The sequence below is a fragment of the Sceloporus occidentalis genome, unplaced genomic scaffold, assembly GCF_023333645.1.
Source record: "Sceloporus occidentalis isolate IW3139 unplaced genomic scaffold, rSceOcc1.0.p SCAF_4, whole genome shotgun sequence".
Taxonomy (NCBI): domain Eukaryota; kingdom Metazoa; phylum Chordata; class Lepidosauria; order Squamata; family Phrynosomatidae; genus Sceloporus; species Sceloporus occidentalis.
In genome coordinates this window covers 33,212,243-33,238,609 of record NW_028316984.1, presented here as the reverse complement: position 1 = coordinate 33,238,609, position 26,367 = coordinate 33,212,243, and the positions used below count along the sequence as shown (strand labels likewise).

Sequence of the window (26,367 nt, the reverse complement as noted above, 5' to 3'; positions counted from 1 at the left end):
ATGGTAGGTTCCCCATGCCTAGTTTACACACACCAGCAGAAAAGCTTGCTCTTCAAGATTATTGCCTGTACTTTTGAAAAAAGAGTTCATTTTTGTTAATTTATTGGTAATATACAGTATATGGATTCTGTTAGGCTTTTTGTGCTGTGATTCTAGGGATGGCCAAACCTATTTCCCTTCTATGTCACTTTTGCATGCTTTTACCCATAATTTTCTTCTCTCACTACATCTGCCTGTTTTTATAATTAAAACATAATCTCAAAATACAGTTAAATTTCTTTCTTTCATATATATATATATATATATATATATATATATAATACCGTCTTAACATATTATTTAAATTTATGTATTTTTTTTCAATGAGAACCAACATGGGGTAGTGGTTTGAGCACTGGGACTATGACTGTAGGAGACCAGGGTTTGAATCTCCACTGGGTGACCTTGGACATCACATTCTCTCAGCCTCAGAGGAAGTCAAAGGCAAAACTCTTCTGAACAAATCTTGCCAAGAAAACCCCATGATAGGGTCACCTTCAACTCACCATAAATGAGAAATGACTTGAAGGCACAGAACAAAACATTTTTTAAAAAAATAATATTTAACTGTATGGCTTGATATGTTTACATTTGCAGAAATACCTATTAACATTCAGAGAAGTGAAAGATCCAATTTTCCAGTGAAGCTTCCAATTTTCACCATAGTTTTGAAACATTATTATTTTTTACTACACCTTCCACAATCCCCCAGTTAGTATGGCCACTGAAATTGGAGGGATTGAGGTTAGTCAAAAAAAATAAAAAAAAGGGGGGGGGGAGTTTTCCTAGGCTTTGATTTGTGTATTAGTCTGAAAAGTGTGAGTTTAAGGCATTTCATACAGGAATTTGGAAAGATCACATTCTTCATGCAACCTTAAATGAATCTATAGAGAAATGACTGAGTGGATGCAAGGTGGATTCTTTTGGAGCTCTCACACAAAAATATGCTTTGAATTTCAGAAAGACCCTGAGTTTTATTCTGGTTTTTGACAATGTGGAAATTAAATATTTGCTTATTTTATCCTTGCATCCAAGAAAGAACAATTTTTGAAAACTTCTTCTTCTTCTTCTTTATTTATTTATATAGCGCTGTTGATTTGCACAGCGCTTCTCGGAGGGAGAGACTGTGAGATTTTTTTGTCAATTTGTTTGATGATTTTTCACACTGTGGTAGCTAAGTACATGTATGTCATCAATGGCCCCATAAAGACAGGCCAAAATAAGGCTGCTTTGAGTCACTTTGGAGGTATGCTGTTTAAGTGATGTATGCGTCCTAAGCGGCCAAAAGCCACGTCAAAGCCACGAACCAGTCCTAAGGACTGGAGCGCAGCTTTGGTGCAGCTTCCGGACTCTTAGGAAATATGCATCATTGAAACAGCATACCTCCAAAGTGACCCGAAGCAGCTTTATTTTAATCTGTCTGTATGGGGCCAATGTTTACATGAGCATAAGTTGTTGTTGTTGTTATTGTTACTATTACGGATTTGTATCCAACCCTTTATCCAAGGATCTCAGGGTAGGGTACAATAAAAGCAGTTTAGAACAGTTTAAAACAACAATTTTAAAAGACCAAAGATATATATATATTTAACACTTGTAAATCTAATGAAGATGCAAACATTTATCTTAGTTCTATTGAGATGAAAGTAGAGAAAATCATCAACTGCAGGACTGTGTCCTGTAGGTGTCACCATTGTAAAACAGTTGTATTTCTATTGTTTCTTAAGGGTAGTTTCTCCACTGGTTTCTGATAGATTTTTAGTATTGCATACATGCCATGCCACTGGACATATTTGACTGAAGATGCACTGGTATGTATATACATTAGACAGGCACAAAGGTCTATCTAACCAAGAATCTATATTATTAATTTATTTTTATAAATTTGAATGGCATAGTGATGTCCTCTGCTAAAGCAGATGTTCATTTCTTTTTCCCTTTTTAAGTTACAGAGTTAAGAGCTGTATGGCAGTATAATGAAGTTGAATTCTCTGTTGCCTGCCAAGTATCCATTCGCCAGAAAACATGTTCCTACACAGTAAATAGAGCATTTGATTCCAAAAAGCCTTGTTTCCAAGCAGCATGTACAATTGGAGAGGCTGTTTAGGAGAAATTTCAGCCCCCACTAGTCATCATCTGTTAACAATGTTTTGGGAAAGGCTGGATGTTATGAATGACTGAAATAACCCATTTAGTGAAATATACTAATATATGTGCACATCAGTGTTTGATGTGAGATCTTCTGATATATGGTGGGATATTAATACTTTAATATGTGTGCCACTTATATACTGGTTCACACCAGCATCGAGTTGAAGTATTCAACCTAGAGTTTTTGATTAATTGGATTGGATTAATATTGAGGGACAGGTATGATCCAAATCTGGGGTGAGACTAGGCTCATTTTAAAAAGTTACCTCTTGTCTGAAAGAAGGCATGGGCAAAGCATAGCCTTCCATACATTGGATTGCAGTTCCCAATGTTCATTACCATTGGCTATGCACGTTAGGGTTTCTGGGAATAACAGTCCAACATTATCTGGATAGCCAAACTTTGCCCCTTCATATCTTAAAGATAAATGTTGCCATTACTTGAATGAAGTATTCATTACTCTCAGAAGCCCAATGGTATTTTCTTTACCATGCTGCTCAGAGTGAAAGTATGGGGCAGTACAGACTACCCCAAAACAGCAGGCTGGAGTCACCCGTTTTAACTGTGGAAGGATGCCACAGCCGCCAAACCTCGGGTTCTTTTTATGACGTACCCAATGCGCAGCAATGTGCAGATGCGGTGCAGCAGCGGCATCATCATGGCGGCACCTATGTGGACAGGATGCCACCGCCCATACGGACTAGGGTTCCAGAGCTTCGGTGTCAGCACACTGCTTTGGGCCGGTGTGTCTCGGGCCTAAGCCTACCTTCCTTCAGAAAGTTTGTTGTATTCACACACCTATCTAAAATTTATTGGTATTCTCCCCTCCCCTTTTCATGGTGCATCAGTGAGAGACAGGATATTCAGCCTAGCATTCTTTATAAAAGCTCTATGTGATCTCTCAGAGCAGTTTGCGCATTGATGCTGGTCAAATACATGTTGCTTCCTGAAGCAAGAGCAACTATGGATTTTATCACAGGAGGTTATAAAAGCAGAATTTTAACAAGAGAAAGGCATCTTTGGCCAGCACTTATCCTACAACTATGTGTTTGTCCTGCTACTGTCTTGCATTTCATTTGTAACTTTAGTGCACTTTTTCATTGACAAGCAAAACCTGTCAATAGACTCTCAATCTTACTATTCTATTACTGCTTTTGTGCAATAAATCCCTTTTGCTACAGTTCTACTCCTCAGGCAGTCTTGTGCTGTTGAATAGGCATGATTTTGTTCCTTCTTCTCTCTCCCCTTACAGCAATGATAGCTGCAATATAGGAATAGCAATGACAACAATTCATCTAGCTGTGCTATATAAATAATACATCATAAAACATGAGCAAAGGCATTAAACTAAACTATTCACACAAAACAATCTACTTCCAAGCCATACCGTTTTTGTTTCATTTTTATATGTATTACCCACAAGGAAGGAGGGTGAAAAGAGAGAGAGATAACAGGGTTTACCTGACTGGTGATGGCGTTGGAGCTCTAACATGTCTGACAGGAGATGGTGACTGTCTAACTGGAGATGGTGACTGTTGGCGGGCCATTTGTGCTTTGGCAGCAACAATTGGAGATGGTGGGGTTGGTGATTTGGAGGTAGGCCGAGGAGGCATTCGTGGCGGTGCTTTGTGGTGCAGTTGTTGCCCAGTGGCACTATCGATAACCATCTCAGCGGCTGCAAGTGTTCTGGCATCAAAGTGGGCTTCTATCTTCTGCAATAGAAGTGGCAAGAATGGGCATGAGTCATCTATTCTCAATTAAAGAACAACAACTAACTATTCTGGTAAACAGACTGGTCAAAATACAAACCTTCTCAATTCGGGCTTGTCTTGTGGTTTGTGTAATCTGAGCAGTCGATACAATTGTTTTTGTCTTTTTAGCGGGAACAGCTTCTTCCTCACCTAATAGAAAGGAAAACCGGATGGTTAAATAGCAATATACAATCATTTGCTTTAAAGGTGAGGAAATGATAAAATCTGCTGTTTCTATTATTTATGTACACATATAAATACTTCAGGGGGGGAAATGGCTGCTTTTTCCCTTAGGTCTAGAAAAATAAAAATGAGGATGGGGATGAAACAATAAAATTAGGCTTTTTGTACAGACCAAACATGAAAATTAGTAATAAAGACTGGCTACTGGGCTCAATCTTTCCTGAGTTTAATTTGCTTCCTTAAATTTATCTTTTGTAACTGACATGATATATAGGAGATTAGCGCGCCATCTTTTATTCCTGAACTAGGCGCGGGATGTAAATACACAGGGACAGGATTTTCCTATTCTTGAAAAGGTTAAGGAGAAGCCCGGGTCATGTACGGAATGAGTACTGCCAGAGGATGGAGCTGTGCCATAGAAGCCATCCCTGTGCTTGTACATCCCATATTTACGGCAGGAATAAAAGATGGTGCACTAATCTCCATAATTGCTCCAATTCTGGTTAAGACGTATGTGCATGTTGAAGGATGTATCTTCATTTATCTCTAATTCGAAGGGGTATTGACATGCAATATTTAGGCCTTGGGAGGACATCTGGCTGAGATACAATGGGCCCTCCCCATATGTGGGGTATCTGTTCCGGGCTCCCTCCGCATATGGGGAAAAACACGTATGCTCAAATCCCATTTGTTTTAATGGGGGAGCGTTTCCGCACAGTACTGAAAAGCCATTGTCAGTCAGAACTGTAGACAGCACTGAGCTAGGTGAGCAAATGGACTTAGTGAAGGCAGATTTCTTAGAGAGGGACCTTCTACATGAAAAGGTTGATTGAAGGGATTTCTGATCTCAGAGCTCTTTATGTCTAAACTCACAGCTCCAAGTGTGATTGGTATTATTGTTTGTATAGTGAAGCTTCTGGAGTACGTGCTTAAGGGAGGGTCCCTTAAGGGCTGCCCACTGAGTATTTTGGACTCAAATTCCCCCCAGATTTGCACCTTGCCCGCTGTCTTTTGCCACAGGTTTTCAGCTCTCACAGCAAACAATAGGTGGCTGCGTTCCTTTCCGTCATCTGGTGCCACTGCTGAGGTCAGAACAAAGCACCCAATTACACTGTCAATGCTGGGTGCCTCATTCTGACCTCAGATCAACTCAAGCCACAGGAGTGGCACCGAGCAACTTGCAGAGACTGTGAGTGGAAAGGTAGCTAGCGTCATCACTGCAAAGAGAGCCAAAAACCTTCAGCAAAAGGTGAGTTATTCAAATGCATCTTGGGGGGAGGAAGCCCCAAATCAAGTGAGGCTGTCATGAAGATAGTCTGGACTCAATTCAGGGTTTTGGCCCTGCATCATGTAAACAGAACACAGTGAAATGTGGGGTAAATCACCCATATAAACAAACACTAAGAGAATCATTAGGAAACTACAAGTCATAGACAACTAAACCCTACAGTTAAGAATGTAGCCACTGTTTTGTTGGCATATATATATATATATATATATATATATATATATATGGGTTCTATATAAAAAAAGGAGCCAATAACACAGATATAACTTTTGGCTCATAAAGGCATGATTGGTGCCAAGCATTCATCTTATATTAATGGGGAAGAAATGCCAGTGGAGTTTCACACACACACTGAAGTATTTATGATGAGTTTTACTCTGGAGTGAAATTTTACAGCTAAATATAAATGCCTGTGAGATATGACATTGATGAATTTGTTGACAGAACAGTAATCATAGTAAAGGTTGCTGCCATGATGACACAATTTGAATGTACTTTTTATTGTATTTTCATGGCTCACAGACTTTTGATGTACGATTACCTTGAACTAGAAGTTCGGCTGTTGAAGTAGCTCGTCCCACGCTATTTGTGGCATTTACTGAATAGGTTCCGGAGTCTTCGGGGTAAGCTTCTGCAATGATTAAACTGTAGAGGTCTCCTTCGTGTAAAATTTGAAAATCGGGGGAGCTTTGAATTTCTGCTCCATCCCGATAAAACTTCACCACAGGTGTAGGGATTCCAGTCACTCTCACGTCAAGTCGAACTTGACTTCCTTGTCTTGCAGTCATGCTCTGTAGTCGTTGTGAAAAGTTTGGTGGTGCTGTTTCAGCTGTGGATTAATATGAGAAGAACAAGCATATTGAAGTAAGAGAGCCCCAGAACAACAACAACCAAAAAACTGCCCCTCATAAAAGAACCTTATGTCCACAATCCACCACTGCTCTTCTGCTGATGGAAGCAGTTTCATCTATCAGCAGAAATGAGAGGATGAGCATTCTTCCTTTTTCCACTCTGCATGCCCTCAAAATCTGCTTTGGATTGTAAATCTGCCAGAACAGATTTTTAGGTGGCGCCAAGAGCTGCAGGAGTGAGTGGAGAAAGACCCACTATATGATTGCAATGCTGGATATTAAGCCAATTTCTTCTAAAAATAACTCCTAACATTAAAATCTGTAGAAATATTATGGTATGTGTACATTTAATATCTTTGTCAAATGGTCCAATAGAGGAATCTTGAATTTTAAATTTCACCTTAAGATCATACTTCCTTGTAGCAACCACCCTGAAGCCTTTTCAGATATGTTTTTGACATCTTCTAAAGACATGTCTCTTCGCTCAAGCTCCCCAGTGTTGCTGATTAACTCCATCCTGCTGACATATATTAGCCATTTTTATATTGTTTTTTAAATTGTGTTTTATGCTACATTGCACTGCTAAGACATTTACAGTGATGGTTTAAAAATATGACTAAATAAATACATAGAAAGTTGATGTGATTGATCTAATTCAGAAGAATTATGCTCCTAATTAGAGGACATACTTGTGAGCAGCCAGAGCAGCGACAGTGATCAATTGGCATGAAAAAAAAAAGATAAGCTTCTATTAATGGGATTAGAAACAAGGGTGTTTCTTTCAGAGTTATCCATTTCAGTAATTCCACCCATGTCATTGAAGTTTCTAGCATGTTAAATCTTATCTTAAATTCTCTCTCTCTCTCTATATATATATATATATATATATGTGTGTGTGTGTGTGTGTGTGTGTGTGTGTGTATTTGAGAGATGGGATTTAAATTCCCATGTAGTAAAAAGTAAGGGTTTGTATGTTTGGATTATAACAATATGTTCCCTTAAAATAACAGAAGATAGCCAGATGAAAAATTGATACAGGCAAGTCTCATGCTCACACAAAATATACAGAAGATATATCCTAAAGTGTAATCTACGAATACAGGCTTAATCTCCTAGATATTTATATCCCCTTTTAAATATCTTGTGTGTGGGTGGGTATATGTCTCATGGAACTACTTGTGCATGGTTGGAGCAGCATGAAAAGGCCTCTGCTTCACCTCATATACATTATCTTTGGCTGGTCTGAGGGAAAAAATATATATACAGTACCAAGAATCATGAAGCAGTCTTCATGAATACAGTAGGTTTTTGAAGGAAAACTAGATTACTTAAAGACAGTAGTATCAATCCAGTTGTTTGATTTAGAGTAAACTAGAAGAGACCCATTGAATAAATGGTAACATGGTAAATCAGCACTTAAATCAATCATTTGTACCTATGGATTCCTTATCTATGGATTCAACCATCCATGGCTTGAAAATATTTTTTAAAATATAAAAAATTTGCCATTTTATATAGGCCATGTACTACGCCATTGTATTTAATGGGACTTGAGTATCCATAGATTTTGGTAGCAAACCTCAGTGGATACTAAGGACCCACTGTACATAACTTTCTCCGATTCAGTGGGTCAACTTTAATTGAGAATAACAATCAGATGCAGAGTAGGAATGTTTTATGACTTCTTCAATTTATTCTTTTCAGTAAAAACATCTATCGGTTGTTTTCCCCAAGGCGAAAGAAAAGAAAAAGCTAGTTCTCTAAACTGTGGCTAGTTCTCTAAACTCAATGTACCTGTGACGAGTAGTTCGGCAGTACTAGTTGCTTGTCCAGATCCATTGGTGGCTTGTACGGTATATCTTCCACTGTTAGCTGCTGTCACGGCGGAGATCACGAGTTTAGCGCGGCCATCACTAAACGAGATCTGCACACCGGGCAGAGTTGCAGCAGAAAGAACCTGGCCATCCCGATACCAGCTCACCTCAGGAACTGGGAAACCTTTAGCAACAGAGAATATCAGACAAAATTAGCAAACTGCAACAGTGGTTATTGCAAATATTCTTGCTTGTTACTCATGTAGATAGAAAAGCTGTTTTCTAAATGATATAGCCATAGTCAAGCCCCTCAGTTTCTATTGCATAAAAACAATACATTTTACAGAACACCTCATTTTATAACATTTGCTAACCTCCTGAGCAAAAAATAATCTAAGAAAACTTTTTTGCTTTTTTAAATATTTTAAATATTTTATTAATTTTATTAACATATACAATATGTACACTATCCATCATATCTCTTATATCTCATATAAGAGATATGATGAGATATTATAAGAAACCTTTTTATGGACTGGTAACTGGTTAAAAACAGTAAGCAGAAAATTGGAATGAATTAGTAGTTGTCACAGTGAAGGACTGTCAAAAGTTAGGTCCCCCAAGAATCTGTATTAAGAGGAATTATTTTTAACTTGTTCATCATTTAGTAATCTGAAGATAGGGATGAGCAATGGGGTGACCAGATTTTCAGACTACACCAGATTATTTAGGGTATATATAAAAAAGGGGCAACTGATAGCTCCAGAGGTATTTCTCCAAACTGGAGGAATGAGCACTATTATAGAGCTGTAAATGAAATCCCAAGGTTATCCACACAATTTTTCACAGTGTAGGGAAGTGCTTTTTCACACACCACACAGTGAGATGATAGAACAAGGTATTGTGATCACTACCATCATGGATTCATGGGGGCTATGGCTACTGCTCATGGTTGTATTTACTCCCTCCAGTATGTGCAGGCAGCATGCCTGTTAATATCAGTTGCTGAATAACATGAGTGGGAAGGTGTGCCTGAATTCATGTCCTGCTCATAGACTTCCCATAAGCATTTGGTTGGCCCCACTGTGGGAAAAGAATGGTGAATTAGATGGGTCTTTGGTCTGACAGAACAAGGCCATTCTTATTTTCTTAACCAAACCTTGCCCCACAACAAGTCTGATTGCAACGACATGATGAGATGCATGTCCGCTGCCTATGTAGTTGAATCCATCACACAGTAATCTGATTTCGCCTTCTAATCTTTCAAAACCCAGAGTTATTTCTATCTAAGCTTAAAATAGAAGGAAGAGTTGAAATAAGGGACAAGAATTTTTCTACATGGCATATATATTTTGTTTGCTTATTCTTTAGAAAATAATCATTTGAATAAGCCAGGTACATTAACTTGAACTCAGGCCATATCATACAAAGTCATTGTACTCTTGGGAAGCTCCTTATCTTGAACCACATTGATTAAATTCACACAGCCTTTGCACTGAAAGTTCCTGTTTCAAAGCTTAGCCTAAGCATCAACAGACAAGGTGATCTTAAGGAAACTGCTCCCAACTCCAGCTACTGTAATAAAAGGACAGAATTTTGTCCTAAATTACAACATTGTCACAGGAGTTATGAACTAAGGCAAGAGATTTGATGATGCAGAAAAGTGATGTATAAATATTAAGCCATGCATTATTTTTTTATTTTATAGACCAAAGGGTTATATTTCAAAGGATTTCTTTAAAATGCAGTTGCAACTGTAATATTTGATTGTGTGTATAATTTTAAACGGACAATGACTAGTTTTTTTTTAAAAAAAATGTAAACACATAAGTAAAAGTTATGTTTCTTGTGATTTAGAAGGTCAGATATCAAGAGATAAAAACTGTTCATAGGTTTTGGTGCATTTTTTGAAAGCCCAAATACTTGGCTAAGATCAAGTGTGTGTAGAATCATTGTCAGATCTATCTGAATTTCTAAGGAGGTTTGGGGAAGGAGGGGTTCATAACATCTCGCAAGGTGGGCCAGTTTTACAATAAGATTACTATGTACTAAGACCTGATATTACAAAGGTGCAAAATACACAACAGAAATAATCCAGTTTGAGCCTGCTTTAACTGCTTTGGCTCAGTGCTAGAGAATCCTGGGAATTGTAATTTATTGTGGCATCTGAGCTCTCTAACAGAGAAGGCTAAATGTCTCACAAAACTGCAGTTCCCAGAATTCCCTAGCACTGAGCCAGAGGAATTAAAGTGGCCTCAAACTGGATTATTTCTGCAGTGTGTTTTGGACCAAACAGACTGTTTCAGAAATGACGCCTTTCGTTAAATCCATTCAGGCATTTGGATTCAGGATGCAACTAACACACAAGCATATCCTCCCACAGTTCAAGTTAGGCAGGGACAATCTCAATTAATTCTCTCTCGTCCCATTATTGCAGCTGCTTTTAAAATGTCCCAGTTTCTCTTTCCTCTCTCACTTTCACCCTTTATCCTCAGCTTATTTCATTTGCTGCATGCTGAGTCAAACTGCAAATGTAACTTGTACTCAACTCAGCAGGGGGAAGAAGAGAGAGGGGATAGAATCTTGCTCTTCCCAGTGGGTTCAGAAAAAAGCAAACTGCTGCAGTCTCTTCTAGCTTACATATTCTTCCTCATTAATAATTTTTGCCATCTTGACCACTCTTGATGTTCCTTGGCCATATATTCCTGGTTGGAATATTTCATTGCTTGCCTGCTCAGTCATGTTCTAATTCTGGGTTGGGCAAATGCCAGAGCCAGAGGGCATTTTTCATGTTGGCCATTTTCTCAAGAGCCACATTTTGGTCTTGTTTTCTGTCTTTTAATGTTTGCTTTTCATAAAAATATGTAAAATTAACTCGCTCTGTGTGAGTGTGTGCACATGCCAACCCCTACATATATGTAAAATAGTTTTTAAAGTAGCTGAAATTAATTTTAAAATGTGCTCAATCTCCATATGTCATTGCTAATTCCTAGACTGATTGATTGATTGTGTGTGTGCGTGCGCATTTATGGCATATCATGCTTATGAGCCTGATTTACTTCTGCTCTGTATTCTGAGCCATGACATATTTCTTCCCATATTGCACTCAGTATCCATCATCTTAAAAACATGTGGTTATAAGCTGTACCATGATCTCATTTTGCCTGGCAGTGTTTAAACCACATCTAAAATAGGCCATACTACCATCTTGAAACTACCTTGAAGCACCACATGGAAATAAGGTCATAAGTGCTTGTAAAAGTTACTTTTTTGTACTCCTATTGAATCCCCCAGCCAACATGAACACAGGATCTTGGGAGTTGTCCCAAATATTAACTCTTCCAACATGGATATACATTTCAAATTGTGGCTCCTGCTGAATATTACCTAAGGGATTCAGTGACTGAATACTTAATGGATTATATCTTTAAGACTGAACTTTATAGTTGTGGTCCACAAACCAGCCTAGCTACTTTTGTCATACCACTGATCACCTACAACTAGGGTCATGTTACACCTGGCCTCCCAGCATCCTGATCCAGCAAGCTTATTTTGTTATATTTATACTTATTTTTATCTCAAGGCACACAAAGACTAATCTGCATGAAAGTGTATTATGCGAATTGGTGCACATTTTCGCACTGACTGTTAATGGTCTTCACTCCTTACACAAATTTGAATCTATTTGCATGTGAAGCAGATGGATGGCCACACGTGCTATAATGCTAATTTTGGGGGATTTCAGCAGATACTCCAGTAAAAATTGCGAAGCCTTTTTCAGCAAAATGTAAGGAATTTTTCCAGAGGGGGTCCCCAAATGCCTGCAAATCATGTGTGGCCAGATCACATTCTATTTTATTAGAATGAGGAGCATTTTAAACATGTAGACTAGCTCCAAGTCATCATAGATGGTCAAACCCCATTTTATCCTTACAGATTTATAAATAAATAAATAAATAAATAAATAAATAAATAAATAAATAAAAATTTTATTTGTATACCGCCCTTCCATCGATCAGGGCGGTGAACAACACAATAACAATACAGAAACACCATAAAAATACAATACAGACATATTAAAAACAAAATTAAAACACCTCTCAGATAGGTGGAGGGGGAAAAAGAGTAATAGCCAAAATGCACTCATTCATGTTTGAATGGGGATATGAAGCCAGGTTTCCTGGTTCTTGTTGAACTGTAACCCTTAGGCCACATGGCCTTGTCTAACTCACAAAGGTTTAAGTTAATGTATGCCATAAAAGGCTAGGCTGTTTTTGTGTTGCTTCATGGCTAAATTATTCATGAGACCACATTCTTACAGTGCTACTTCAAATACATTTACTCAAAAGGAAATTCCTAACTATTCAATGGGACTTCCTCCCATCTGAATCTGTCTATAATTCAGGCTTAGGTATACCCACTCTGCTAAAAGGTTTGTAGATCACATTACATCTGCTAAACTTTATATAACTTTAGAGGAGTCGTGAAATCCTTTGGAAATTGTTTGTTTTAATATATATTCCAATAGCTTGTTTTAATATATATTCCATTTGAATATAACAGCACAATATTGTAAGTACTCATGGTTTACCACTATATGCATGCTGCCCTAAGTAAAATAGCCCCAAACTATGTACGTTATCCTGAGCTTCAAGGAGTAAGGCTGGGTTACAAATGAGATGAATTATTAAAATGTTTAAAATGTACAATTGCACAAATATTTCCCAGTGTTCACCAAGACTTCTCAAAGAGACTTATGTGCACGTGCGCACACACACCCATATGGAATGACAAGCAGTTTTTGCAGTGCTCCCCCCCCCCCCCCCGCAAATATACTTTGTCCCCTGTGGTTTAGAATATAGTTCTGGCATTTTTAGCCACTCAGAGCTATGCAGCCTGCTTATATTGGCCTGGCATTGCCAAAGCGGCAACTAAAAACTTTGATATTGTTATTTTTTTAAAAAAAGTAGGACATTGATATGTCCTGACCTTATGTTCAGAGTTAATGTACTAATGTAATGCTTGACTTCTTATACTGCACACTTGCTATATATTGACAACTTAAGTGGGGATTTTGGATGCATCTACATTGTAGAAATAATGCAGTTTGACACAACTTTAAGTGCTGTCGCTCCATCTTATGGAATCCTGAGATTTGTACTTTTACAAAGTCTTTAGCCTTCTCTGACAAAGAGTGCTGGTGCCTCACAAAACTACAAATCCTAAGATTCTGTAAAATGGAGCAATGGCAGTTAAAGTGGTATCAACTGCATTAGTAGATGCAACCTGTGTGGTGTTTTTAGAATATAGATGGGGAATCTATAGTCCTTCAGGCTACCTGTGGCCCACAGGAAGACACCCAATGAAGACACTACAGGCATCTTCTGCTGCTATCTTTGATCATGACTGGAGATTAGAGGCTAGAAAGCTGTCTCATGGATGCTCTGATAAGCTGTTGCAAGGAAAAACTTTCTGCCACTGCTGCTTCTGCTTCTTTGCACTCCACTATAATGCCCAGAAGAGCAGAAGAAGGAGGTTTCACCCTCCCCTCAGTGGCTTTTACTGATTTGTCCCTAAATTATGTGAGGCACTGAAAACACTGCTACAACAGTACTTGTTCCCAATACAACTTCCCAATAAGACGAATCTGGAGATATTGGCAAAACAGATGGAAATAATGAGGGAAGAAACAGATGAAAGCCTTACCACTAATATGAGCCTCAAAGGTTGCGGCACTACCCTCCAGTGCCACAACACTTTGTAACGGCTGCGTAAACGTTGGTGCTTTCGTCGTCATCTTTACTGGCACTCTGAAAAGAAAGATGTAAATGAAAATTGTGAGATGCCAGTCTGTTTAAACTCATTAACATACTAAAGCCAAGTGACTTTCCCCCTTGTACTTCAGATGGAGTGGTTAACTGTAATTACTGTAATTACACTGGACTGTGACTTTTGCTTGGGTTAATAGTTCTAAAACCAATATTTTAGGGAGAACAGTGCAGTTCTATAGTACTCACTGTCTTTAAGTAATATAGTATTATAAAATATGCAGTTTTCCCTTAATATGAAAGACAGGAGGAAAATGCAAAATGTGAAGTCAAAGGCACAAGTAGTACACTGAATCTAGGTTGGGGTGGGGTAGGTTTGGTGGGGTGGGGAGCCAGCTTTGAAACGTGAGACAGGCTATTAGATAACAACTGACGTTGATGGTTTGAACAACTGCAGGAACATGCAAAATCTGGAAAGACTCCCCTTCCCTTCTTGTTGAAATTGTTTGTTAGAGGAACACAATGCCTTCAGTCCTTGCCAAAGCATGTGGGGAAAGTACAGATTCTTAAAATAATGATAAAAGTCACTGCAGTTTTGAAATATTGTTAAAATAATGACAAGACTCTTAGAAATTCTTAAAATAATGATAGAACTCACTTACTTAATACTGTAGTACCTATCATCTTGTTGTTATAACATCCCACTATATTAATTTGACTTCTCAAACTGTCAGACATCCTTGATGTTTATCGTAAGTGTAATGGGTCATGGACTGTAGGACAGAGAGACCCAAAGGAGTCCAGATTCCTGTTATGTTTTATGAGTGATGTATTTTTTGTTGTTGGTGGTGACTTGAGAGAATGGAACCTAACCATGTCAGAATAAGAAACTGGATTTTAGTGGGAAGGATAAACCACTGTATTGCCTAAAAATAAAAAAGGGGGATCCAATATGAATTCTTTTTCTTCTTTTTCAAATAATTATCCAGTTTCAGATTCACCTAGTGAATTGTTTTACATGTTTTTATTTCAATGCCTCGTTTCCAACTCAGAATATTGCATGAGATTTAAAATTTAAATTGGACTCCTTGCATTATCAATTTCCAGCAAAATAAAATTAAAGAAAACACTATCAAAACCAAAGTCCAGCATTATTTTAATTGTATTTCATGGATATTTGGATAGTACCCGTAGGATACAAAGAAAATCTCCTGTTATCCAAATTGTGATCTTATATGGCTTTCGTATTACTAGTATTTCAAAGGTATGCTTCTGAAATGTCACATTCCAAAAATAACCCTCCTAGCTTTGACTGACAGCAGGCAAGTGGTACAGAGCTGCAGAGTAATGGATACCCCAGCAGCTGATTCCCTTAAAAAGTCATCAGTGCCTAGCCCATACCATGTGCGTTTTTGTCAGAGCTATTCTGGGAGCATCTCCGTTTATCTCTAAGTAATATAACCTTGAGCACCCTCTGGAAACATGAAAAGTTAACCAGACACTGGAACGGTGTTTTTAAAAAAAGATCTACTGTTTGAAATAGATTCTCACCCACAAGTATATTTAAATAATTATTATCCCAGTATTTCAAACATCCTAAAATTCAAAGGCAACAAGGTGTCATTACTCTAAAAAGAGCCACAAAGGACCACAACATTTTACCATCTTTTTCTTGTTACATCTACTAAATACCCCCCAGTTGCATGCAAAAAGTCCCCATAGTCCACACCACAAAGAAATACAACTCAATCATTACAGACATCTTACTAACCTGTTTTCACAAGAGTGCCTAACAGGAGTGGGCTTAGCCCAAACGGAAGTTCTTTAAACGACGTCCTTATCCAGAGTATGATTTTAAACAATCCCACCATGAGAACGGTTGAGCCTCTAACCATAAAAAAACAAAACTACACAGCTGGGACGGTGTAGTTTTGCTTTTCTCTGCAATCCCTACACCCGAGGCGAGGCTGGGAATGCACGACTGCTCAGAAGTGCTAACAGGGTTGTTTAACTTTTTATACCCCAGATCTGCTGACAGGTCTGCCTCTGTCACTCTTGGGGTCATTTCTGATTGGCCTCCTGGAAAAAAAAGGGCCAGGGAGACAGGGATCCATGCTATGGCATTGGCCACCTGTTTGCCTGATTGACAACACCAATTTGGGCACTGCAAGAGCCCATGCTATGGGAAAGAGACCAGTAGGTGCGGAAAATACAATTGTGTAGGAGGTGGCCATTGTAGCTGATGTTATTAGACAGTTCATGCCTTAGGATATAAGAAAATTGGGAGCATAGAAAAGGAAAATGGGGAATGATAATAGAGATTTAGGTAACCAAGAACTATCCACTCATTAATAGGCCTTGTTAGGATCCGTCAAGTCAAACCATAGATTTGCCTCCTTGTCAACAAAGCAGTTGCTATAAAAAGCAACTGTCAAACCATCAATTCATGAGTCAAGAAAAGGTGATCTTATGTTGTATGGTATTATTATAACAGTAGAGTGTTCTATTTAAGCCTAACAAAGGGTACTTGTTCAGTGTTACATCTCAGAAAGTCTGGGGCTTCTTTGCTGAAAATAGTTCAGCTATGGCTGCTATAATATGAAAAAACATGTGTTTTGTAGAGATTAGTTTGTTCTGATAATCTGGGATGATGCTAACCATATTGCTTGCTCACTGACGGTTGTCTGGACTCAATCATGATAAAACAATTCAAACTGCGAAGATTATAATTCTAAAAAGAGAGGTACAAAGTTGAAGATTTTCCTCTTCTTCTTTGCAAAAGGTGAATGCTTCAATGCTGTTCTGTTTGTGGAAGAAGATTGGTTTTGGTAAAGGCTTCACAATACGTGGGGCTGATTAGGAAACTCTTCAGAAACTCCAGCAAGTCAAAAACCTGTGGCCAGATGCTGACTGGGGCTCATTGCAGAGAGAACATGTAACTCACTTGTTGAAACAGACTCACTTGCTACCAATTTGTCTCCGGGATCAATTCAAATTGAATTGTTCTTGACCTATATGGCTTAGGTCCAGATTATTTGAAAAATTATTTGAAAGATCATATCTCCAAATACAAACCTGCCAGATTATTCAAATCCTTGGGAGAGGACTTTTACTTGGTCCCACCACCATCACAGGCCCATCTGATGAGTACGCAGAGAGGGCCTTTTCTGTGGTTGCTCCCAAGTGCTGGAACTCCCTTATACAGGAGGCTTGGTTGCAGGGCCTATAGAGGTGGATTCAGCTGATATATCAGTCAGGAGCCCAGAGAGCCAAGTAGGGACCCATGAATTTCTGGCAGCACCATCTCTATAAAAAAACCCAACAAACCCCACCCCACCTTCATTGCCTTATTTTACACAGGCTAGCATGCATGTAGCTCTTCTAGTAATTTCTTGGCTTTTTACCAGAACCTGTCTATTATAACTACAAAACACATTATTTCACCCTAGGAAATGGTGTGTGTTTACTTAGGGCCTGAACAGACAAGCCAAAATAAAGCTGCTTTGGGTCACTTTGGAGGCATGCTGTTTAAATGACACATGCATCTTAAGAGGCCAGAAGCTGTGCCAGAGCTGCGCTCCAGTCCTTAGGACTGGAGCATGGTTTTGGCGTGGCTTCTGGCCTCTTAAGACGCATGTAGCTTTTAAACAGCATACCTCCAAAGTGACCCGCCGCAGCAGCTTTATTTTGGCCTGTCTGTTCAGGCCCTTAGACTTCAGAATTCTGGTTGCTGATCTTAGTTTGCATTGATACAGTAACCAGGAAGGCCATGATGACATAAATTTTGAAAGGACTCCCACAGGGGACAGGGGCAAATGCAGCCTTGTAAAATTTCTCTGAGAGGCCCTGCTTGCTTGCCCACTCTCTCTTCTCCTCTTGCTGACAGACAAAGACCTCTCTAATCAAACAGACATTTAATGAGTAACTGGTTGCAGGGAGCCATTTTTATGGAGTGTGTGCTGTATCTTTTTTTTTAATTGAAAAAACATTTTTACACTTTTTGAATTTTAATTGCATTTAAATATGATAGCTTGTTTAACTATGTGTTTTAACTTCTTATCAGGTTTTAACTTTCTCTTGTTATCACTTTTGTGAGCCACTTTGAATTCTATTCTGGAGAAAGGCAGACAAAGAAATAAATAGTTGAAGGCTTTCATGGCCGGCATCCATAGTTTTTTGTGGGTTTTTTGGGCTATGTGGCCATGTTCTAGCAGAGTTTCTTTCTGACGTTTCGCCAGCATCTGTGGCTGGCATCTTCAGAGAATGCCAGAAGAAATAAATAAATGAGCCAGTCTGGTGTAGTGATTTGAGCGCTGATCACAACTCTGGAAACCAGGGTTTGAATCCCTTAGCCATGGAAACCCACTGGGTGGCCTGGGGCAAGTCATACTCTCTCAAGCAACAGAGGAAAGCAAAAGGAAACCCATGTGATAGGTTCAACTCAGGATTTCCATATTTCAAAAATGACTTGAAGGCACACAACAGCAACAAAATATAGGGCATAAGAGGATTTTCACTAATTCCTCAATTCACATAGAGTCCTTTGCAGCCATTTAAATATGCTCTGGGGCATTGGACATGCTCTGGAGGAGCAAGAAAGGGGAAAGACACTATTTGATCCAACTCCTTGGGTATATTTTAATACTCGTATTCACATTCCTCCAGATGATTTTATAGAGCCAAATTAATTAATATGTTGCATAAAGCCAAACTGTTTGATCATACAAAAAAACTGAAACACTGCATTTAATCTATAAATTTTAATCTAGGTACCTTCAGTTTAAATTGTTTTGACCATTTGACTCACATTAAAGGGCCAGAAAAGGTCCTTCAAGAATTCGCTGTATTATAATTTATGGTGGATGAGCCAGGAAGCAAAACAAAACAAAAGGAAAGGAAACAAATTCATAGAATAATAGAGAGTATATTTAACAAAAAATTTAATGTTAAAACAAGAATTTTTTATCTGTTGGATTTAAATGGAGAAGATAGTGCTTTAAAACCATTTGAGAAACTGGTACATTATTTGATTACAGCGGATAGCATAAATTATATGCAAAAATGGAAAATTATGGAAACACCCTGAGTAGACAATTGGATTTTTAAAATTTTGCAATTAGCTGGGTAAGCTAACAATGTTGTTAAAAGAAAAATCAATAAATATATTTTTTAGAAGAATGGAAAGCATTGTTAAATTATCTAAACGAGAAAGGAGGAATGAAGACACAAGCTGGATCTGAGTGCTAAAATTATTTTATTTAGTAATGAATAGAAGGACATATCAAGATTAAACTGTTTAAGGTAACTGAAAAAATGAGTAAATTAAACGTAAGTCAGAGGGTAGGAAGCGGGAAGTCATTTTCAATAGTATTGACTAATTTATATTAGTTTTGTACTCATGTGGCTTTATTTGGTGTGATATGTTTGGTTGGTTTTGTTCTCTTTTCTTGTTTGTGATGTGTGAATTGTTTTAATGAGAACAGTATTTTAAAAGTATAAAATAAAAAAAAGATATTTCTGATGGACAAATTCTCTGTATTGTTTCTGGGGAAAGAAACAGATCTTCAAATTTCTCCAGTGAGAGGAAAACATTTCCTACAATTGGAGTTGAGCTTATTGTTAGTGGCAATAGCCCACCTTTTTTCATTTTTCCTAATCTTCATTATTTGCACTTACTGGTTTTGACAACTTGACTATTATTTTTGCATTCCCCACAAGTCCTAGATGTATTGCTGGAAAGGCAGCAAACAATTTGAAAGTATTAATGGTGGAAGACTTTTAAAGAAAGTTCTGAAAGTGGCTTTTTTTTATAAGGGAGTGAAAGAAAGAAAACAACTCAGAAGCTCTCTCAGGGAAAAAAAAGTCTTCTGACTTCTGATTTTTATTTTATTTATTTGGCCACGTTCAGCCAGAAGCATGCCTTGAATGCAAGATTCCCAGAGTAGAAATGAAGTGGATTATAGTCCCTGAAAAGTCAGGTTATAAGAAATGTAATAGTTTTTAAGGAACAACAAGATTGCCTTTTCTGCTGCAACATGCTAACATGGTTGGCTATCCCTTTGAAAATCCTCAGAAAGTAGTTTCATACTGAAATCTGTGGGGCTTAAATGCTTTATAACTGTGGTGTTGTTCCACTGAGACTTAAAAGATGTTTGGTAACCTTTGAATTGTTTTCTTGGAAAGCAAAAACAACTACGAAAGTAGCCTACGATTTCTGTGTTAAAGGTGGGTATCCCCAATATAAAACTGTACTACTAGGCCAGCCTTCCCCAATCTGCTGCCCTGAAGATGTTATGGATGTTATAGACTCTAACTCCCAGAACTATTGGTCATGCTGGATGGGGCTGAGGGGAGTTGAAGTCAAAAACACCCACGTACTATCAAGCTGGGAAAAGCTGGCCTAAGGAAACATTGCCCTGGGTTGTAAAGGAAATAACTGTTGGCCAGCATGATTAATGACATTTTCATTCACAGAGACCCTTAAATCCAATAGTCAGTCTGTCCCCCTTTTTTAATTTTGCAAAACATAACTACAGTTGGTCCTCCGTATCCACAGATTCAACCGACCATTGCTTGAAAATGTTAAAAAAAATATACATTCCAAAAGGCAAACCTTGATTTTGCCATTTTATATAAGGGACACCATTTTACTATACCATTGTATTTAATGAGACTCGGATCTTGATATCCATGGATTTTGATATCCAGGGGGAGTCCTAGACCCAAACCCCAGCAGATTCCACGGGCTCAACTGTATTGATCAGCAAGAACCAATATTACACATTTTAACTTTAAAAGAAGTATTTCTGCCAAATGATGAAAAAAACCTAAACCTAGCAGAAAAAAGAATTGATTATTAAGATTTGAATCCAATCATTTTTTTAAAAGGTGAAGATTTAATATAGCCCAATAAATCTATAGGAATACATGTTGAAACTCCTCCTATTTCCCTATTAGAATCTGACACAATGCAAATATTAAAAAAAGACACATTAATCATGATTTAAGTATAGGTTTGAAACTGGGCATAATTATCTATGGCTGCATCAGTGCTGCAGAAACAATGTCTCAATGCTACAAAATTCTAGGAATTGTAGTTTTGTGACACTATACATTCTCTGTCAGAGAGCTCTGGTGCCACAAACAACTACAATTCCCAGAATTTCATAGCACTGAACCATGGCAGTTAAAGTGGTGTCAAACTGCATTATTTCTGCAGTGTGGATTCAGACTATGATGTTTATCACACTATGCTCTTAAAGAGCTACTATTCCAGTGTGACTCCTCTAGCAGCCTCCTGTTGCATGCTGGGATTGGCAGTTTTAAGGAGCTGAACTTCTCTGCCTGAGAATTCTAAATACCCCTCCTTAAAACTGCCAATCCCAGCATGCAACAGGAGGCAGCTAGAGGAGTCACACTGGAATAGTACCTCTTTAAGAGCATAGTGTGATAAACATCTATGTCGTCTTCTTCAGAAGAGGGTAAAATGTATCTACATTTGTCACCGCAAGTCAATGACAGGGTGGGAATTTGCTATCCCATCCTTTGAAGCAGAAAACCATTTCTCCCCAATTTTACAGACTTCCTCTGTTAATGCCTGACAACTTAAATTCCTCTGCTACACAAGTCAAAAATGTAGAGATAGAAGCAAATTGCTGACATTAAGAACAGTGACAGTATTGCTGTTTCTCCTGTCAAGATGGGATTGCAGCTCCCCTTTGCTTGAATGCTGGTTTATGTCAGCAACGGGTGGCCAAAGCCAACAGTGCTAGTCCTACAGCCTAAGTTCAATTTAAAATAAAGCTGCTGCTAAAATTAGTTGATGACTTGCACCAGAGCATGGAGGGCTGATATCTGCTGGCAATGACAGGACACAAGTAAATGAAAAGGTCTTTTCAGTGGGGTGTTTAGAGTCAGCTTCTATTCCATCTGGAATAGAAGCCACACACTGGGAGCAAACAACAACAACAACAACTTTTTCCCCACCTCTCTTCAAGGCAGGGTACAGCATGTCAAAATACAAAACACAATTAAAAACAAATAAACCCACAGTTAAAATACAACACTATAAAATACATTCACAGGAGTTCATGTACAGATTAAAAATCGTGATTTAAAACTGACTGGGTATACCTGACAGAAGAGATATGTCTTTAAGGCTGTTTTAAATGCAGTCAGCATTTTTAGCTGTCGTATCTCTTCCGACAGGTCATTCCACAGTCTGGGGACAGCAGACGAAAAAATGCTCAAAAGTCCTCTGGGAAACTGTTGCCAGTCTGGCCGGTTGGCGCAAACATTTCCCAGAAGACCTGAGTGTAGGGGGTGGATTGTACAGGAGAAGGCAATCCTGTAAGTAACCTATGAGAAGATAAGAGAAGCCTTCCATGCATACTGAGAGTCCTATTATGATGGGGAACCATGCACTTGTGGGTGTTCCCAGTCACAGGCAGAACCCAACATGGGACAGAGCAGAACTTTCTTGACAGGCATATTCTCCAATTGATGGACCAGGGGAGTGCATGGTAAGGGAGTGAAGAACATGACATCAGAAGTAGAGAAGGTGGTGAAGTTCCTTCTCTGACTCCACATGATCTCAGTTGTGTGGAGGATACCATCAAAGTCACTCATAAAACTTGTTTTAATGAGAAGAGTATTTTTAAAGTATAAAATAATAAAAAAAGATATTTCTGATGGACAAATTCTCTGTAATGTTTCTGAGGAAAGAAACTAATCTTCAAATTTCTCCAGTGAGAGGAAAACAAGGAGAGCAAGGGATAATTCAAATTGATTATGGCAGCAAAATTAATCTTAATTGCCACAATCCTGAGATTGAAAGGAAAGGTAGGACCTTGGCAAACCTTGGCAAAAATCTACTTCTTTGTCCAACTGTCATTGTTACAACCTTTAAAATATGCTTTTCATTGTAGAAATGGCACAGATGTGAAAAAAGAAGATTTGTAGTAAAGATGAAAATTCTGGGCAAATTACCTCTGAGAAAGTTGTCTTAATTCCAGTGAACCCACCATATTGGTGGGCCATCCATCCACAGATTGGCACTCTCATGGATCTCCCCACCACGTATTAGCCAACAGTGGTGCACACCCATGGGCACGCTAATGCAAACACGAACACTTTACGGGTCAATGACAAATATGGTCTTGTGCACCCAAGGTTTTCCCTATTTACAGGGGGGACTGGGAGCCACACCCCAGCAGTTGGGAAAGGCCCACTGTATACCATTTAGCTTCTAAAATGAAACTAGTTGAGTCATTTTGAAAATCAAAGAGTTCACAATTCACCATTAACAAGTCTTTCCATAAAGGAAGAGGGAGAAATGATTGCTTACTTTTAATTTTTTATGGATCACTATTACCTATCCTTTAAATTTCAGCACTGAGATAATGCCACTTCATGCCCTTATTCAATGACTGTGAACCAAGTTGCATCCAGTTAATAAAGGTTTAATTTAACCACTTAAGGAACAGATTTGCACAAGGGAGATATCATCTGTGGATCAAGTTTCATGTCAGCTAGAGAGGTGTTAAAACCTCTGGACTTTTCAGGGGCCAGAAATGTTTCTAAAAAACTTTTCAACAGAGTTGTACTGCCTTTGTTCTCTCAGTCATGTATTCTCATTCTCATTCCAGTGGTCATTGGCATGAGTTTGAAGAATAACTGGTAGAGGCTGGGATCCTGAAGACTGTTTCCCTAGCCGTGGAATACTTGAGAACAGGATGTTTGTTCTATGTAACTTGTTTCAATTGTAAATCTGAAGTTTCTTAAGCAAATTACCAGGGGAGGTTCTCCAAAATGAATGATGCCTTACTAGTCGGATCTACTCTTAATTAAAACAAAGACATTCCATTTATAAACTCATCCTTTTCATTCTTGTACACATTCTGCTTACATGGTATACTTGTGGAGTTTTCTATTTCTTGTGAGTGGAAGTGAAAGAACACTGGGAAAAGCTAGAGTAGGATAAAGCCATCTGTAGTGGCCAATACGCAAAATGCCACTGCAATATATGTACCCTGCATGAATGAATATGCATTATGATTTGAACATCAACTTTGATTATTTACTATTTTTTCAAAAACCAAAATAAAACCACATTTAATGAAGATAAAAAATAGAAGTTTCTGACTTTCCAGTTGTGTGTGTATACATTCTCTTCTTTTTGATTTACAATATGTAATAGGAAAAGAAAATCAATTTTGCAGTAGCACTTCAAACCAAATATTTATTTATATACTAACAACTGAGTGACATCAGTCACATTTTGTATTACATAGTTAGATATAATGGGACAGTTAGCAGATTTCTATGTATACTTTTCAAACAAAATGAAAAAAATAACAAGATAAATGTGTCATTGTGCAACAGACTCTACACCTTTTGTGGGAGGTACATCAACCTCCTTTTTCTGGACTTATGTAAAAGACGACATATAAGAAAACCCAAAGAAAGCTTCTTATCTCATTCTTATAAAAATAGCTATAATTGGGAAAAAGTACAGCTGGGGTGGAGTGGTAGGTGAACATGGAAAAGATTACATTTTGGACTACATAATTGTGCCCATACTGGTTGGCAGTGGGTTGGAGAATTATAGACCAAAAAAAAAAAAAAGCTTTCCCGATATTCAAAATCTCCTCACAACAAAGAACATCCAGTGCTTATACACCCTGGATAGTTAAATGGCCATCATCAGACTGGAACTCCATGTGCAGAAGCATCTATTGTGAGTGCTTCCCAGTAAAATACATAGGAATGCTCACCTCAGTGTTTGAAGTCACTGTGTTGAACTTTCATTGTCTTCAGAGACATAGCTGTGTTGGCTTGGAATATCAGTATGCTTATAGCACCTTGTAGTATACATTTTCATAGACTTGCTAGATTACTGCACTACACTTTTATAGCACTGCTATTCCACCATAATTGTTCTGGCTGCCTCCTGTTGCATTCTGCGATTTGCAGTTTAAGGAGGAGCATTTAGAATTCTCAGCCAGAGAGTTCTTAGGCCTCACTGAACTAGAAACCCCAAAATGCAGCAACAGGAGGCAGCTAGAGCAGTAAAAGTGGAATAGCAGCACTATAAGAGTGTAGTGCAGTAATGTGATACGTCTACTGTGATAGCTGAGGAAGTAGACCAAAACTGTATTTGCCCTGCAGAAATAATGCAGTTTGACACTGCTTTAACTGCCGTGACTCACTGCTATGGAATTCTGGCATTTGTAGTTTTGTGAGATGTTTCACCTTCTCTTTCAGAGAGCTCTGATGCCATAACCACAGATCCCAGAATCCCACAGGATGGGGCCATGGCTGCTAAAGTGGTGTCAAACTGGATTATTTCTGCAATGCAGATGAAGCCCAAGTCTATGGAATCTTATGCTACAGTATCTTTCATGCAGTTAGTCTCAGAAGTGCTACAGTATCTCTTTGCATACTTTCATTGTCTTGTCAGACAGTGACATAAACTAAAAGGGAACAGTCTCCCCACATAATGATTCCACAGGATTATATCTTCCTACATATTATAGGGAAAACCCAATATACAAGGCACCCAATGGTTTGTATGATGTGAATTAAAGTTTCATTTGTGTTAAGTTTTATAGATATCCAAGAATTAAAAAACCACACACACACACACACACACACATTTTGCTTTTGTAGGCACTATACATACTGGCCGATAGGGTGCCCCGGTCACGTGCTAGGGGCTGGCCGAGGGCGACCGCCCATACTGGCCTCACCCCTAGCACGTGACGGGGGCATCAAAATGGCGGCGCCCTTTACACATGGGTGTCACCATATTGATGTGACGGATGCTTAGCGTCCGCACGTCCCGGCGCATTTGTGACGCTGCAAGTGCGCCACTGGCGCATTGCGAAATACGTCGCAAGAAGAACCCGCTTTTTAAGGGTTCTTTTTGCTCCGTGGGGAAGCCCCATGGTCTGGAGGCTGCAGCTTCCTCGCGGAGCAAACCAAGGCGGTGGGAGACTGTCCTTTTTGGGCGCTCTGTATCCCGCCCTTAGGTTCACAGGAAAAAGAGTGCAAACATGGAATAATTCAGCTTTCATTCTGATATGTTTTTCACTTCATGAATTTACCTAAGAAAGGACTATATTTTTTCACATTAGTTTATTTTATGAAAGGAAGGAAGGCAGATGGCTAGATAGACTTTTACTGCCCAGCCTCCCAATTTCAGATGGGGAACCAGTTTAGGAAATTTAATTTTTGGACTGCAAAAAAATATCATACTGGCAAGGAAATCTGGGTTTGGTGGTCCAAAATAAAATAAAATAAAATAAGAAATTAAATTAATAATAAAATTAAATGTTACTTCCCCAGCTTTGAACTAGGCCTGGTTTTTGCAAGTTTCAATAAGGCTGGCCCAAAACATTTTGTTTTGACAGCAGCTGTCCTACACAGTAATGCACTGCTGAATTTCTTTACATGTGTTCAGAGAGCACCATTTGAATTGTACCTCTTAAAATATTTCTGCCTTGAAAGACCACTTGGATA

The 26,367-nt window shown here is 38.5% G+C and overlaps 1 protein-coding gene across 1 annotated transcript in view; it reads right to left on the bottom strand.

Annotated features, from left to right (window-relative positions):
* Positions 1-15,813, bottom strand: part of TTN (titin) — a 317,246-nt gene extending 301,433 nt beyond the window's left edge. Inside the window, exons 1-6 of the mRNA XM_089523020.1 lie at positions 15,617-15,813; positions 13,784-13,887; positions 8,058-8,261; positions 5,954-6,241; positions 4,000-4,091; positions 3,652-3,902 (exon numbers count right to left, since the gene is read on the bottom strand). Of these exons, the coding sequence (XP_089379146.1) occupies positions 3,652-3,902; positions 4,000-4,091; positions 5,954-6,241; positions 8,058-8,261; positions 13,784-13,874 (926 nt within the window). The 5' untranslated portion in view covers positions 13,875-13,887; positions 15,617-15,813. The remainder of the gene's footprint in view (positions 1-3,651; positions 3,903-3,999; positions 4,092-5,953; positions 6,242-8,057; positions 8,262-13,783; positions 13,888-15,616) is intronic.
* Positions 15,814-26,367: the final 10,554 nt, after the last annotated feature.